Raw genomic sequence first — 15265 nt, 5'->3', positions numbered from 1 at the left:
AGCCTCTTAAAAAAACTATCACTTTAACTCACATCTTTAAAGGGAACAGAATAAACTAGTACGCCTACAAAGTAATAACCTGAACAAGCAAATCCTTACTCAAGTTAATTTTGTTCATATGAGTAATGCCATTGACTTCAGTGGATCTACTTATGTAAATAAGAATTAATCATTTGAGTAACTGGGCGGGATCAGGACCTACTTTAAATTAATTTTCCTACCTTATGCAGTGGCGTACCACAACTTACCTCCTCACTTCATAATTTTGTTATCCAGAAAGAAGGCATTTAAAAGCATGTGGAGTACGCTATACTTACACAACAAGAGGCAAAAACATATTTTACCTTCATATTCAGCAAGGCATACACATTCATAGCTATTGACAAGGTCTCTGCAGGTGGCAGCATTCTGGCAGGGTGCAGAAAGGCATTCATTATATTCCTCTTCACAATAAAGGCCATGGTAACCTAAAGCACATGTGGGAGAAAATGGAATAAACTATGAAATGCTTCCCGATAAAAGGTAACAATTTAGCTATCTTGGATTGTGGGTAGATGGTCATTAATTGAAAGGTATTGTGCCTTTAAGGCTATCAGGCTATCTATTACACAAATAAAATGTATAAAAAAGGGTAGCGAGTCTGATAGCTAGAACTCTAAACATTTATTATATGGTGAACTACAACATTTCCCAGACTACAAAGACAGATGACCAAGACCATTATTGAGACTCTGAAGAAAATGTGTTTTATTGTAGCAGTGAAATAATCCAATAAGTACACAGTCACCAATTTTCATGATTAGCTTTTCCCTGCAGCAATTTCACTGGCTTGGAGTGATGATGATCATGTAATACTACAGTTAGCATTTATGCTGTGTCTTCTAATTCTTAACACTGTGCAAATTCAAAGTGCTGCACAAACATCTAACAATTCAATTTCCGCAGTACTCATGGGAGGTAGGCAAGTATTGTAGCCTGATTCTGCCCATGGAGCAAATGGAAGCATAGAAAGGCTATGCAACTTGCTAGTGACACAACAGGATGAGAAATCATGAGTTATGTAATCCACTTGACCATCCACTATTTTGCATGGTCTAGTGGATCATGCAGTCATCTGTCTTAATAGTAGTTGCAATGTCTTTTTCAACATACCGCATTAGGTCAAAGAAGCATTTTTTTCAAATCAGATAATAAGATAAATAAGATCATTAGTGTAGTATGGGGATAGACTAGCCAGAATAAAGAGTTACAAGAGTTTTGCTTTATAAGACTGATTACAAAAGCATTATCACAGCTTCCTCCCTGACCACTATACTATGTTTTGCTCTGGATCTATGCACATAATTCATAATATGATTTGTATACAAAGAACAGAAAAGTATATATTGTACCTTCTGTTTCTTGATTTTCCTGGCCAATTTACTACTGCAGTGGCTCTCAGCCTTTCCCGACTACCGTACCCCTTGCAGGAGTCTGGTTTGTCTTGTGTACCCTAAGTTTCACCTCACTTAAAAACTACTTGCTTACAAAATCAGACATACAAATTCAAAAGTGTCACCGCACACTATTACTAGAAAATTGCTTCTTTTCTCATTGTTACCATATAATTATGACATAAATCAACTGGAATATAAATACTGTACTTACATTTCAGTGTACGGTATATAGAGCAATATAAACAAGTCACTGTCTGTATGAAATTTTAGTTTGTGTTAACTGAGTTAGTGCTTTTTATGCAGCCTGTAGTACAACTAGGCAAATACCTAGATGAGTTGATGTACCCCCTGGAAGACTTCTGCATACCCCATGGGGTATGCGTACCCCTGGTTGAGAACAGGTGCACTACCATATCTTATATTACTTATATATAGAGCTACAAGAGTGTGCAGTATTTTACACATAATTTTCTATTCAATACAAAGAAACTCTTTAAATTATTTTTAAAAATTGTTTAAATTTCCTCTTTTTTGACCCAATGTATTTATTCATTAGGGAAAAGTTCCCCTTTCCTCTCTTCCTGCTGTGTATTACAATCTGTATTTAAAATGCAGGGCCCTCCATCTTCAGTATATTTTATTTATTAAACATATTTCTACTTTTCTCCTAGTTCAGTAGTCTTATCTAATTTTATAGCCAATTAAGGCATATGCAAGATAGAACTGATATAGGCATTCTTCCATTGCTATTTATATTTAATAAGCAAAAAGAATTATTTAAATGCAGCGATAAGATGAAAATTTACATTTGTTCTCTCCCTATTAATCAAGCTTTAGGTCAGGAGAATTTAAATACCCCAAGTGTGTTTGACCTTTTACTGAATTGAAGTGGTATTTTCTACAATGAAAAAAGCAACAGCTAATTTACTGAACTCAAGTTGTTTTCCTTTTAGTACTACATAATTATCTTGCTTTCTTACCTTTGGGGAAAAATATGGAGGGTAAATGATGGTGGTTTTTATTTTGTTCAAGAGATTATTCTGAAGACTTTTTGATTTCTTTGAAAGACAGAAAGAGTTCATTTTCTGTAACTGTGTCTCTCTTTCGTAACATTTACAATTCGTTTTGGAAATTAAGTCAAGTTGTAGAATGAACAGACTTCGGTATTTTCTTACCACATGCATTAAACCACTTGCTGTGTTCTATGAAATGACTGATAAAATGAATGCTAAGGACTCAACTGTCGTTCCGCAACAAGTCCTGAGTAAGGAGCAATGCAAGGTTGTGCTTCCCCAGGAAAGCAGAGCAAAGACAATCTTGTGACCTTGCTCCAGGGAGGAAGTAATCTGCTCCATCATGATAGTTAGTGCTGATTACTTCCTCATCTGTACTGGCCAATGCATTCGGCCTTAGCTCCACCTTGTCCCTGCCCCTGCTCACTCACCTTTATGGGAGGGAGAATAGACACCTTGCAGAGGCTGCTCTTGCCTCCTCCCCCACCCCCAGGGTGATGAAAATCCCCCCCTGTGCAGGTGATGAGGGAGACTTCTGCCCTCCTGCTCTCTTGTGCATGCGGGTAAAGTGGATCACACATGAGCCATAAAGGTTGTGATATTCTCAACACCACCAAAATTTAACGAACAGCCCTGAGCACCCAACTCTCCATTCTTTGACTGGGGTTTTTCCCTCAATAAAGAGTGAAGAATGGACTTTGAGTCTATGATAATGCTACTCTTTTTAGCCCATGTTCTCAAATACTGCAGTACACTATATTCTTATTATGTACATCCACTATCATAAGGTTTTATTAGTATTTATTAAGCACTGAATGTTCTCAACACTGTACAAGACTCGAGTGCAAAAAGTTCCTGTTCTGTAACAATATAAACAAAATTATTTTAGAAATTTGTTTGGCGCTTTGATCTATCTTTCCTACTGTCTTGCTGTTCAGCTGGCTGTGAAGAGTGTTTTCAGAACAAATTCAAAAACCTTGGCAGTTAGAAATTTTGGCATTTCATTTTAATTTTGAAGTATTTGTTCAGATTTGGAAACAAAAATAGCCTGGTGAAATTTCACCAGTTTTGAGTGGAAATTGGCTCATTCACTCAGACCTGATCAAATTTCAAATGCTCTTGAAATTTTATTCTGACGAAGACCAATTTTTACATAAAACCTGTAATTATACATGTTTTGAAATTAAAATCATTGTTTCACAAAAGGCATGTAGAGTTCCATGGAAAAACCATATGCCACAGTACTTAATACTGCATGTTATAAACACATCTTTTCTCCACAACCACTCTAATTTCCAATGTGTTGCCCCTCTGAGATATCACAGCATCTTTTCCACTGAGCTCTAATGTGTAACTGGAATACGACACTATGAAAACTGTTTTGTAAATTATAATACAGTACTGGGTATCACAGGCTCAGGAACTAGAGGTGCAGGGGGTGTTGCAGCACCCCCAGGTTGTACGTGGGGCTGCTGGCCCTGCACCCAGGCCTCCATTCCCCAGCCCAGGGTTTGTGTCCCAGCCGCTGGCACTGCTCCCCAGCCTCTGGCCCCATGCCTGGGGCTCCGATCCTGGGGCCCCGCGCCCATGCCTCCACTCCCCAGCCCTGTGCCTGGAGCTCGGGTCCTGACCACTGGCCCTGCGCCCTGGCCTCTGGCTCTGTGCCTGGGGCCAGCACCCAGGCTCTGCTTTTGGGGCGCTGGCCCCACTCCCCACCCACTGGCCCCATGCCCAAGGACCGGTGCCCGGCCCCCCCACTCCCAGGGCCCCAGCCGATGGCCCCGCAGCCAGGGCTCTGCTACTAGCTCCATGCCCGCCCTGACCCCTGTCCGGGACCTACTAGCAGCCTTTGCCTCCTGACCCGGAGACACGGCACTGCTCCCAGCCCCAGCTGCAGGGGGAGGGCGGACGGGGTCAGGGGCTGGCTTTCACAGCCACTGCTGGGTGTTAAAGCAGTGATTGTATACTTTATAAAGTCTTGAATCACTTGTTCGTTACATATAGTTATAAAAACGATGATTAAAGAAATAACTGGAAAAGAGGTCTCAAATATCAGTGCGTATGTAACAGTTCACAACGTGTGGGCTCTCCACTGTATTTTACATTTTATCAGAGACATCTTCAGTCTGTTGTGAAAACAGTACTGCATTGCAGGAGTGTTGTTTCTTTTTTCCCCCACAAAGAAGAAAGTGCAAAAGGCACAAGATTCTGATCTCAATTAATTGGTCTCAATTTAGAGCAACCAATCTTCTGGTCCAAGATTTTGCCAACTCAAGGATAATTTAAAAAAAAAAGAAGTATATTGAGATACTACAGAGCAAGCTTCCTTTCCCACCGTTACATCTTGTGGTTGCCTGAGACTGAGTGCAGTGCTTTCAGGTGCTATCCTGTGCATGCAGTAATCTCCCAAGTAAATCATTTAGGCAATCAGACTGTTACCTTATTACGAATTTTTTGAGACTCCTGTTTTCCGTACATTTCAGCCCTTTAAGACTGAAGAATTAACGATTTCCTCTGTGTATATTATTCTCAACCATGTCAGCTTACTTGTGATACATTGTATTGTTTAGATAGTAACATCTTTAGCCAATACTTATATCACAGAAATGGCTGGTATCTAGCAGATTTTAAAAATGGTACACGGGACATACTTATGCTAAACATACATGTACTTAGACATTTTAAGCATACATATTTTCAAGTGTTTTTAATTACGTTTTTCTTGGAGGAAATATTCTGAATTGCATGATTAAACAATTGACTTCTGAAAATCAGTATTCACCTCCTTTTCATTAAAATATGACAGGTCACTTGCTGTTCTGAACTACAGTAAATGGTGGATTGTCTGCAACTTGAAGTACTTAAATCAAGACTTATGTAACTCAGCCAGATGTTATGGGCTTATTACATGATCAGGTGAGTGAGGTTCAAGAGAACAGACAAGATGATCATGATGGACCCTTCTGACTTTAAAGTCTATGAGTTTATGTCATCAAATACCACATACAATATGGAAAAGATGCCTTTTTTTGCCCACTAGAGGGTGGATTGTGCCTATGCACTCTATATGAATGCTCAGAGGGAAGGCATACAGTGTTTTCCTGTTACCAAGAGCCTGATTCTAGTTGCATTGCAGAGAAGAGTAAAACTCTGCAATGGGATCAGGCCATTGCTACTGCAGGGAAAGGTGATATTTTCATTTTCCTCCCATGAAACTAGGATGCATCATACAATTCTTAGCAAATCGTCCTGTTTTGTGTTATTGTTCTTTAATATGCTCTGAATGCATTAAGGATGCTTATACTGTTTCTACATGTATCCTCTGAAATCTATATACATCACTTTGCAGTCAAAGAGATGAAATGAATACATTGACCCGAGAGGAATCGTCTGTTGATAACTTCATCTGTCTCTGGCCTATTAAAATTCTGCTGATTTTGTGTCAGAATCAATTAAAAAAACTGATTTCATCTTTGCGCTTGTACAGTGCACAGCTTATTCTATGTGTGACAGACAAAAACAATGAATAATATCTGCATTATCCAGCAACTCTAACTGCTGGTCATCAGTGCAATGTTCTTCAGTGCCGTCTCTGCTGATGAACACCGTCAGTGATACAGTTTATGTTTTATAGGCAAAACGGGCAACTGAACTTATAACTCTATTTTTCCCAGGTGAAGGCAGAACTTGAACATGCATTCAACAGCCACATCTTATGTGGGCAGGCAGGGCATAATGATGTGTATGTGCCCCCTACTCCTGCTTAGATGTGTCCTCTTTTCCACACTCCTTTCCCCTCACCCATCCAGGAGATGGATGAAAAATGGGAAAAATATTCTGGAAAAATCTGTCCCTGATTTTCATTTTTAAAAAATTTGAAATTCATTATTTTCTAACCAGCTTTACCCAAATCCTTACACCTCTTTTTCCCTACTGGCTGTCCCCTTTCCTCTGCCATCCTCCCTCACAAAGACAGATACCTACCTCTTTCTTTCCCCAGGATGCCCAAATCCTCCTTTCTCCTTCTCAAACACCCTCTTCCTTCCAAAGTCACTCACAGCCCTTCCCACACATTTGCATTCGCTGAGTCTCATATGCACATCAAGGTCTCTCTCACACATACCATCTCCCCTTCACAAACCTCCTAGGCTCTCTCACACAGACTTCCCTGGGGGCTCATACCCCACCCACTCTAACCTGATCCATAAATGGTGAGGAGTCCAGGCAAAGTGCCTAGAAGAGGCTGGGATCATTGACCCTTACATAATTCATAAACAGAGAGGAGTCCTGTCCGACTGTCTTGCAGGAGCTGGGGCATCTCTGCCCCATGTATTTTGCAGCATGGCCTGCAGGCAGCTCCTTTCTTAGGTGAGCTGCCTCTGTAGACAACCATTCTCAGAAGGGCTATGGGAGTCAGACTGGGGAGGGTACAAACACAGCAGCTCTCACCACCCTCTTCTCAATTTCTGCACTCACGGGCCAATGAAAGGCAGGGGGAGAAGTAGCTGATGAGGGACAAGGGGAAAAACTCTTGAAGCTTCTCTTAGGCTCCAGTTCCTCAGGAACCACACCTTTCCTCCCTCCCTCCCCTGACTTAATGACCCCAAGCACTTCGAGACTTCAGCACAACAGCCACACCTCTGTGTGCTGGCCTAATGGGGTACAGTACAATAAAACTCTGCTTTGCTTGGCATAGTGCCCTTTCATATAAACTTTATCCTAAAAGACGTCCCAGAATTACATGTACAATAGGAGCTGCAGAGGAAATAAGAGGTATAGCTGAGGAAGACACGATGTGTGGCGTGGTCTGATAAGCTCAGAAATTAAACAGAGATTCAATAAGACAGAGAGATACAGGGAAGCTTCTCCAGTTGAGAAAGGCAGGCTCACCAACACTGGCCAGATTGTGCAAAGCAGGCTGCGAAAAGGGCTGTGAGATAGCTGGCAGCTGGAATTACCCTGCAGCCATCACTGCCAAGGTCTTGAGACTGGTCTGCCCCCAGAGAGAGGGGAGAGAGAAGAACAGAAAAGAACTGCTGCAACTACAGGAAATGTTGCAGCTGCCCATTCTGAAGCACTGAGACCAGCCTACCCCCAGCTACAAACCTGCAGGAAGGAAAGGCAAAGAGTAGAAGAGAAACACCCCTGGCTATTATCAATGAAGTTGCTGCCCCCTGGTTCACTTTTCTCTTACTCTTTTTAAAAAAATGTTCTAATGATGATATAATTTATATATTTTGGTGACGGAGATGTATATCTGAATGTGTGTGAGCATCTTATATCCATGTCTGTACATGTGGGATTATAGTGTGTGTGCTACCTGGGCACATTATTTTTATGTATTATCCAGGGGTGAAATCCTGGCGCTACTAAGCTCACAACCAAAACTCCCATTGACTTTAATAGGGCCAGGATTTCACACTAGCACTTTGGCAACCCATCTTGGAGTTGATACTTAGTTTCCCCTAATATCTATATACCTTATTTTCCAACTGGATTTCAAACGCCAAATCCTTATAATTCATATAATGTCTCCAAAGCAGAGACAAGAACAAGAATGGAGGTTCCTTAAATAAATTATTGGTAGAAATTCCCATTGCATATAGAAGAGTGACAGACTATATCAGGACATCATCCATGGTACTACAACCCTCACTGCAATCCCATCTTGCTGTTGCTGCTCTAAAAGCTGTTCAAGTAGCAGATAAGATTTCTACAACTATCGAGCCAACTTATGTCAAAGTTTCATTGGAAAGGCTACTTTCAGCCATTCATGGTTTATAAATCAAAAAGTTTTAATTCTTTTGCATTCAAAATAGACACTGCTACCCAATAAGATAATTCAGTTTGAAAGTAGGATTTAAAAGATTGGAAAAGGTCATTACAAATTGGAAAAAAAATAGATTTTTTTTTGTTCTATGTTCTATGAAGTCAACAGAAAGGCTCCATTTGATTTCAGTAGACTGAATCAGGCCACAGATGAGCAGAGCACCAAAACGTTCATAAGAGTTTTAATCAAGGATAATTCTTTAACATGTAGTAAGCTTAACACCTTGAGAAAGTTCAGCTGGACTGTATTTTTTCAGTATCTCTACGAGACACATTAATGGCTACTCATACTTCACTGGTAAACTCTCTGAAAGATTTTAATTCTCCCCTTTATGTTGCAATGATTTTTAGACCCTGATCCTGCAGATGTATCCATGCAAGTAGAGCCCCATGGAGCCAGTGAGGCTTCACATGGATGCCTGGATTTGACCCTTTGATTCCAACTGTAGAACGTGGAGCTGAACGGGTAATGGAGTTTCTAAGCCTACTAATAAATTAGCTTTTTTCTCTTGTACTGTGATTATTGCAATTTCATCCCCTTTTGATAGAGAGCATATAATTCAGGTAATGTGTGTGTGTATGGTTTTTGGGGGGGGGAGAGAGACGGAAATATTTCATTTAATAGGAAAATTCTTATAGTCAAAGGCACTTCAAGGGCTATTCAAGCTGGATGATAAAAATTGTTTTTGGTCAGGGTTGAACTTGCAGCCTTAGTTTTGTCCACTTCAGTCCTGTTCCCAGCAAAGCTAAGGGTGTACAAAAGTCAAAAACAATACATTTTCTTTGTCAATAATGGCAGGAAAGATTTTCTGATAACTCAGATTAGAAAGGCTTTGTGTAAGTCATTTGGAGACTGGTTCTGATGCTCAACTTTCTGATTTATCACAGTTTCAATGGGCATGAATGCAGTTTAGTGTTTGTCTGTTAAGCCTGATGTAACTAAAAATAACATTAGTGCTTCCTGAAATATAGTCACCAATCTTGCAATTGGATCCATGCAGGCAAGTCTATGGAGCTCCTATAGGGTACATATACTGAAGTTCTATTTATATATAACTTAGAAATTGGGGATAAGTATGTATCGATATTTTACCTCCGAGATAAGAAAAATATTCTACAAAGTATCAAGCTGGTTTTAAAAATTAATTTACAATGTTAGGTCTTAATCTAATGTATTTAAAAAAATTCTCTCTTATAATAAAAATTCTACTATAACAAGCCATTAGAACAGTGGTTTTCAAACTTTTTGAGCTGAGCCCCCCCTTTGAGTTACAATTATTGGTTGTGCTCCCCCAATCCAAACAAAAAGAGGTGAATCAGGGGGTGGAGGGGGTGCTCCCTCCTTGAGCCCCATTGCACTGGGCTGAAGCCTGAGCTGCCTGGCATTGTCAATCGCTGCCTCCACCCCACCCCCGAACATACCTCCATGCCCTAGGAGGAGCACCCCATAGTTTGAAAAACTCTGCATTAGATAATGCAAGCTATTCTTATCTGTCCCAGTCTTGCAATAATGACAGCCAGCATTAAAAACGCCATCAATATTAAACGCTGGTTTGAGAGTGCTCTTCAGATTGTGCAGCTACGTAAGTGTCATAGCTATCATTTTTCACTCTTCCATGCTGCACACTGGCCAGAAAAGATGGAAACCAAGCTTCCTACAAGGCAAAGACATTTCACAGTCTTTGGGCTAAATGAAGCAGTTTAAAATTCCTCTCATGTGTAATTTCTGAGGCAGAAGTAACAGAGATGAAAACCCAGCTAACAGCATATGCCTAATGGTGAAAAGAGAGGGCATAAAGGAAGGACAGCATCGAGGTTGCAGATGAGAGCAAAACTCTGTGGTTCTTTTGTCTCTGTAATTAAGATGTGATAACTCCTCCTAAGTACCTCAAAACCAGAATTGTTCCTGAGATCAAATGTAAGAAAATGAAGTAGAACTTATGGACTCGGAAGTTCTGAAAATGAGATTAAGTTTCAGATAAGCTACATAACATAAGGAGATAGGTATACAGGTTATGACTATGAATGTATGCATGCATATAGGAGTAGAATATTGTAATTGTAACTATGCTGCAACTACAGCATCATCTCATAGTAGGGTTGCCAACATTGTATTTTAAAAATAAAGGACTGTTTTCTTAGCACCCTGGCCCACCCCTCCTAATTATCATTATTAGTATTAATAATAATAAGCAGTACTCACCTACATTCACTCAGCAACTCCCAATCTTCTTGTGCAGAGATGAAAAAATAAGGGACTGTTGACAACCCTACCTCACACCAGTAGGGGGGAAGCAATCAAGTAGGGAGGGGCACCTCCCAGGTAAGCTGTTAACAGGAAACCAATTCCCAGTCCCTAACCTTGCACAACCCAGGAAAAGACAATGATGGACCATTCAAGTTAATGAAAAAACACAGAAGCTGAAAAGAAAACCCGAGTCTTGGAAAACTAAGAAAGGAGAGAGTTTGCCCCACTCCGTGTAACCATGAATTATCATCGTCCAAGAGAAAGGGGGAAAATGAAAACCCTGTTAAAAGGGAAGGGGGTTTGAGGGTAAGAATTTCAATAAATTGAGAGCCAGTATCTAAGTGGGGTGCTGTCTGTGAAACACTGGATCCCCTCTAGGACAGATGGCATGCTAGGAAACTGTTCAGAGGCAATAGGTCACTTGTGATGGAAAAGGGAATTTAGCTATCATAGAAGTGCAAAGCCTGAGATGGCATCTTTATGTTTATTTTCTGTGTCACTGCTCTGTGTTTGCTCTCCCTTACTATTTCACCTTTGAATCTCTGATTTTTCTATTAAACAATCTTTTTGTTTATTTTTACCCCAAGCAGGTCTCTGCTGTGCAAACTGTGTGGTGTGTGTGCGCCAAAGTGAACTGATAACTGGCAGCAGGTTTCACTCCTTTTGGGAGTGACAGACCAGAGGGGAAAAGTCCAAGCGTCTGGTAGTTAAGAACTCAGGGAGAAGGAGATGGGGGGACTCAGGACTGAAAGGTGTTTCTGAGGATGCTCTGCAACAGTAACTAGGGTAGTGGATGCCAGAGTTGAGACCTCTATGCCTGCAGGCTGGCTACTGGTATCAGAGCTCTGAGCCATAGCAGTATAGCAATAAGGCACACCAAGTTACAAAGCAGGGGTTACAGAACTCTTTACTAGTCTGGGTAATCCTTGAAAAGTCACAGTATCTGAGACACATTATATGTATCCAACTGTATCTATAAGAGGAATACTCCTATATGAAATAATGGGCTGTGAGCCTAGAGACCATAGGTTTGTTCTCCTCTACCTGGCTTAAATACATAGCACTTGACTGGGACAGTGTAAGAGATCACTCCTGTTTCATTCTACACTAACCACTGCTTACTGGAGGACAGCGTTCCTCAGGGCAATGCTAGTGAGCTACTGAGCCTTTCGCCTGTATGTCACCTGTCTGCATATAGCCAACTCTGTAGGGGATTACCAGGTGTTTCCATCTAATGGATGTTTGGTGGCCCTTATATGAGAGGAGTTTGGAAAGTCTCAGTTCCAGCTCCCATATAAGAAGCTCACGATCATGCTTTGCACAGAATGGCAAACTCAGAGAGGCCCAGGATTGTGGGGGCCTGGGAAGCTGAACTAGCCCTTCTATCCCTATAGTAAGTCTCCTCAGATCAAGACTGAAGTATGCTGGCAAGGCATGGCCTCTTGGAAGTCTGCCCTGCTGCTGCCCTGTAGATAAGCAGGGGATTAAATTCGCTAGGGCTGTCAATCTTATCCCTTTCATCAACACCAAATCCACTTAAGTTTTTAAACCTGAAGTTTATGGCCGTATGCAAACCAGCTCCTTAAACACTTTGCATAAAATATCACACATGGAGCTACAAAAAACATCTGAGCTACTGACTTCCATCTGAAAGACCTGTACTTAATTTCTGGGTCTGGACTACTACTTCCATGGGTCCAGTCTGGCAAAACTTTGCCCATGTGAGTACTGTTTAAATAAAAATAGGTTTCCACAACATAAAAGAACTGCGGAATGAGAAACAAAAAGCCCACAAATAGATTTACACAGCTAGTCTCAAAAGTAGTGATTTTTTCATTTATTTCTCCACAGAGAATTCAAACCCCCTAGAGTGCAGGGGTTTGGGTTGATCTGACATGTTTGCCCATGGATCATGCACAGGTAGAATGTAGCACTTAGCATTGCAGTTTGTAACCCTAAAGTATATTTGTTTCCTATCAGTAGCTGAAAGATAACCTCCCAGAGCATACATACTACTGACATTTTAATACCTACATCTTTAGTTCTGACATGCATCAGGAACTACTGAAAGATCAAAAGGTTTATTGAAGCATTGACACCCTTTGATCACAACGAACCACTCTCCTTTTTGGCCAGTTCTGCAGCTCTCCTTTTCCCCCCACTACCCTCTGCTTCCCCTGCAAGAATGCTTCTTCACTCTGTCCCATCTGCTGGTAGCATGCATTGGCTGGAAAAACTGCGTTTTTGTGTTAGCCTGGTGAACTAAGCTGCTAACAGAGTACTGGCCAGACAGTCAATTTATGGGGTACTGCTGCCAACCTATCCAGTTCCTCCTGCTACTCTTGCTCCCTCCCTCACTGGATTTTCTGGTGTCTCCTCCATATCCACACAGTTGATTCCCACTCCCATTCATTCCTTATGGGGAAAAAAATCAGGAATGAAGGGGTTAATATTAAAATCTCATCAATTTCCTAGTTCTATCAAATGAAGTTCGAAAAAATAAAACCTGGCAGGTTCTCCGATCTGAAATCAAAAAAAGATATTTGTGTCAGATGTGGAAATAATTAGTAACCTGGTACGAGTTTTAGTTTTCACCTTTTATTAGGCTTGTTGCTCTTCAGCTAGATACCCAGTTTAACTTATTCTCATGGGATTCCTCTATTATGCAAACTAACAATAAACTTTGAAGGATGTAATTGCTTTATGACTGGAAAATTGAAATTGAGAGACTTATCTTCACCTCCATTCATATCAGATGCTAGGAAATAGCAAAGCTATTTTCTCAAATAATGCCATTCACCAGTCCCAAAGACAACTGGTGTCCCCTGGACAGTGTCCACAGGACACTTAAGTCTACCAGACAGCAAGTGAACCCGGGCGTAACACTAATGTGGCATAGCCTCATCTTCCATTTGATATCCCCATTTTTCTCCCTCTGAATGGAATTGTGTAATTTCACTATAACATTGCAAAATTCCCAGCACAGGATTTAAACTGGCTTCTATTGATTTGTGAAAAAACTATGTCATCTGTTGCGATATCCAAAGACTTTATGTGATGGTTCAAATCCATATTTTTGCTGCTAATCTGTGACGATTATTTCAACATATTCTAATTCATATAAAAGTGCTGCAGTACTGTATCTGGAAGCAATTGTTCAGTCGCACTATTCATCAGAAACTGCTCAAAATTCTTCGTAGTGCCCCAAGAGACTGGCAGTTAATTGTATCATCCATACAATGGTGATTGTCCAAAAAGAATTCATAAATTGGGAAGTTTCTTGGTTCCTCAATCAACAATTTTTACCAGTCTTACAAGATGCCAGTACTGCAGACTGGGGATCTCAGACAACAATTCACTCTTGTCAGGGAAAATGGCCATTTATCCAAATTTCACCACACCATAAAATTATCTGAAACTGGAAGCAGCAGGCAAAACATGATCTTTCTTCCTCACAACACCAATAATCAGTCAGCCAATTAAACCAAAATATTGCCTTTACCTTTCTTTTGTCCTAAACTGCATCATTCCAACTCTCTCCATTGGCAGAGCAATAAGGTGGTATAACAACAGACTTCAGAATAGAGAAGCTGAAAAGCTCTTTTCATGATTTACACAGACCAGAGGAAGGACATGAAAACATCAAAAATGTTACCACTCAAACTGGGGATCAATAGCTGAATGTGGTCCCATGGAATCTGAGCTCACTTTCTTTTGCTTTGCTCCCAGGAGCACTAGCATATTTCAGGCAATATGACAAAGTACCACAAGGAGGGCTAAATAGTTGAAGATTTATTTGCAAGTCTCAGTTCTAGCTCCCACATCACAAGCTCATCATCATGCTTTGCACTGACCATTCGGGATCAGCTTATGAGATCCCTCCATATCTGGCCAAGAAACCAGGAAGGGAGGAGAAAAAAAAAGGTGAAAGAGGAGAAACTCCCCGTTTTCCTAGAAGTCAAGAGAGATGATGAGAGAACAGATATTGTGCTGACTGGAGCTGCAGATATAATAATTTGTAATAATAAATAATAATAAATAAGCTGCCATTTGTGCATCATAGCATTACATCAACATATAATGATGTTGGTATGGCGAGGCGATGCTACAATGCAAACGTCATACTGCACTACCAAGATGTCACGCTGGCTCTTTTCAATTACATCACTGATTTCTTGCCCAGCAAAGCTGAGTACATCTGCCCTGAAATATGTTCATCTTTAGATAAATAAACCAACCATTAAACAAGTGTATATGTTTGTTAACAAGATTCCTCTGCAAGGAATCAAAAGAAAGTAGTTCTGCACATTTCAACCTATGATCCTAAGTGGTCAACAGAACACCACTTTGCCTGTTATGAGGTGGAAGTTTTTTCTTCTGCAGACGCAGTTTTCAAGTGTACAGTTTTGCAAACTGTACTTTCTCAGGACAGATTCACTTTAAAACGCTACAAAAATGTTGTCTCCCTTGATATTGCCTTAATTCTTCATTCCCTGTGCATCTTCAAACATGAAACCTGGATTGCTGCTTGCTATTCTGCAAGGTTAGTTGATAGCAATGAGGAAGAGGGGATATTTTTTCCTTTTCTGTATTTTTGTCTGGACGAATCTTCTCTATATTAGCCTGAACAGTTCTGTTTACGTAGTTATCACTGTTGGAATATGCTGTCAGCAATTTCTTCTTATGATAAAATCTGTGTATACAGAAATTGCAGAGGGGGGCAACAACCCGCACAGGCT

The 15265-nt window shown here is 40.6% G+C and overlaps 1 protein-coding gene across 1 annotated transcript in view; it reads right to left on the bottom strand.

Moving 5' to 3' along the window:
• DNER (delta/notch like EGF repeat containing) overlaps window positions 1–15265 on the bottom strand; it is a 279726-nt gene that overhangs the window by 32122 nt on the left and 232339 nt on the right. The window contains exon 9 of the mRNA XM_084639188.1: window positions 345–467. Coding sequence (XP_084495314.1) covers window positions 345–467 — 123 coding nt within the window. The remainder of the gene's footprint in view (window positions 1–344; window positions 468–15265) is intronic.

Source organism: Lepidochelys olivacea (assembly GCF_965140295.1).
Source record: "Lepidochelys olivacea isolate rLepOli2 genome assembly, chromosome: 9".
Lineage (NCBI taxonomy): Eukaryota > Metazoa > Chordata > Testudines > Cheloniidae > Lepidochelys > Lepidochelys olivacea.
The sequence above is the reverse complement of the archived record's forward strand: the minus strand, read 5'-3'. Positions and strand labels throughout refer to the sequence as shown.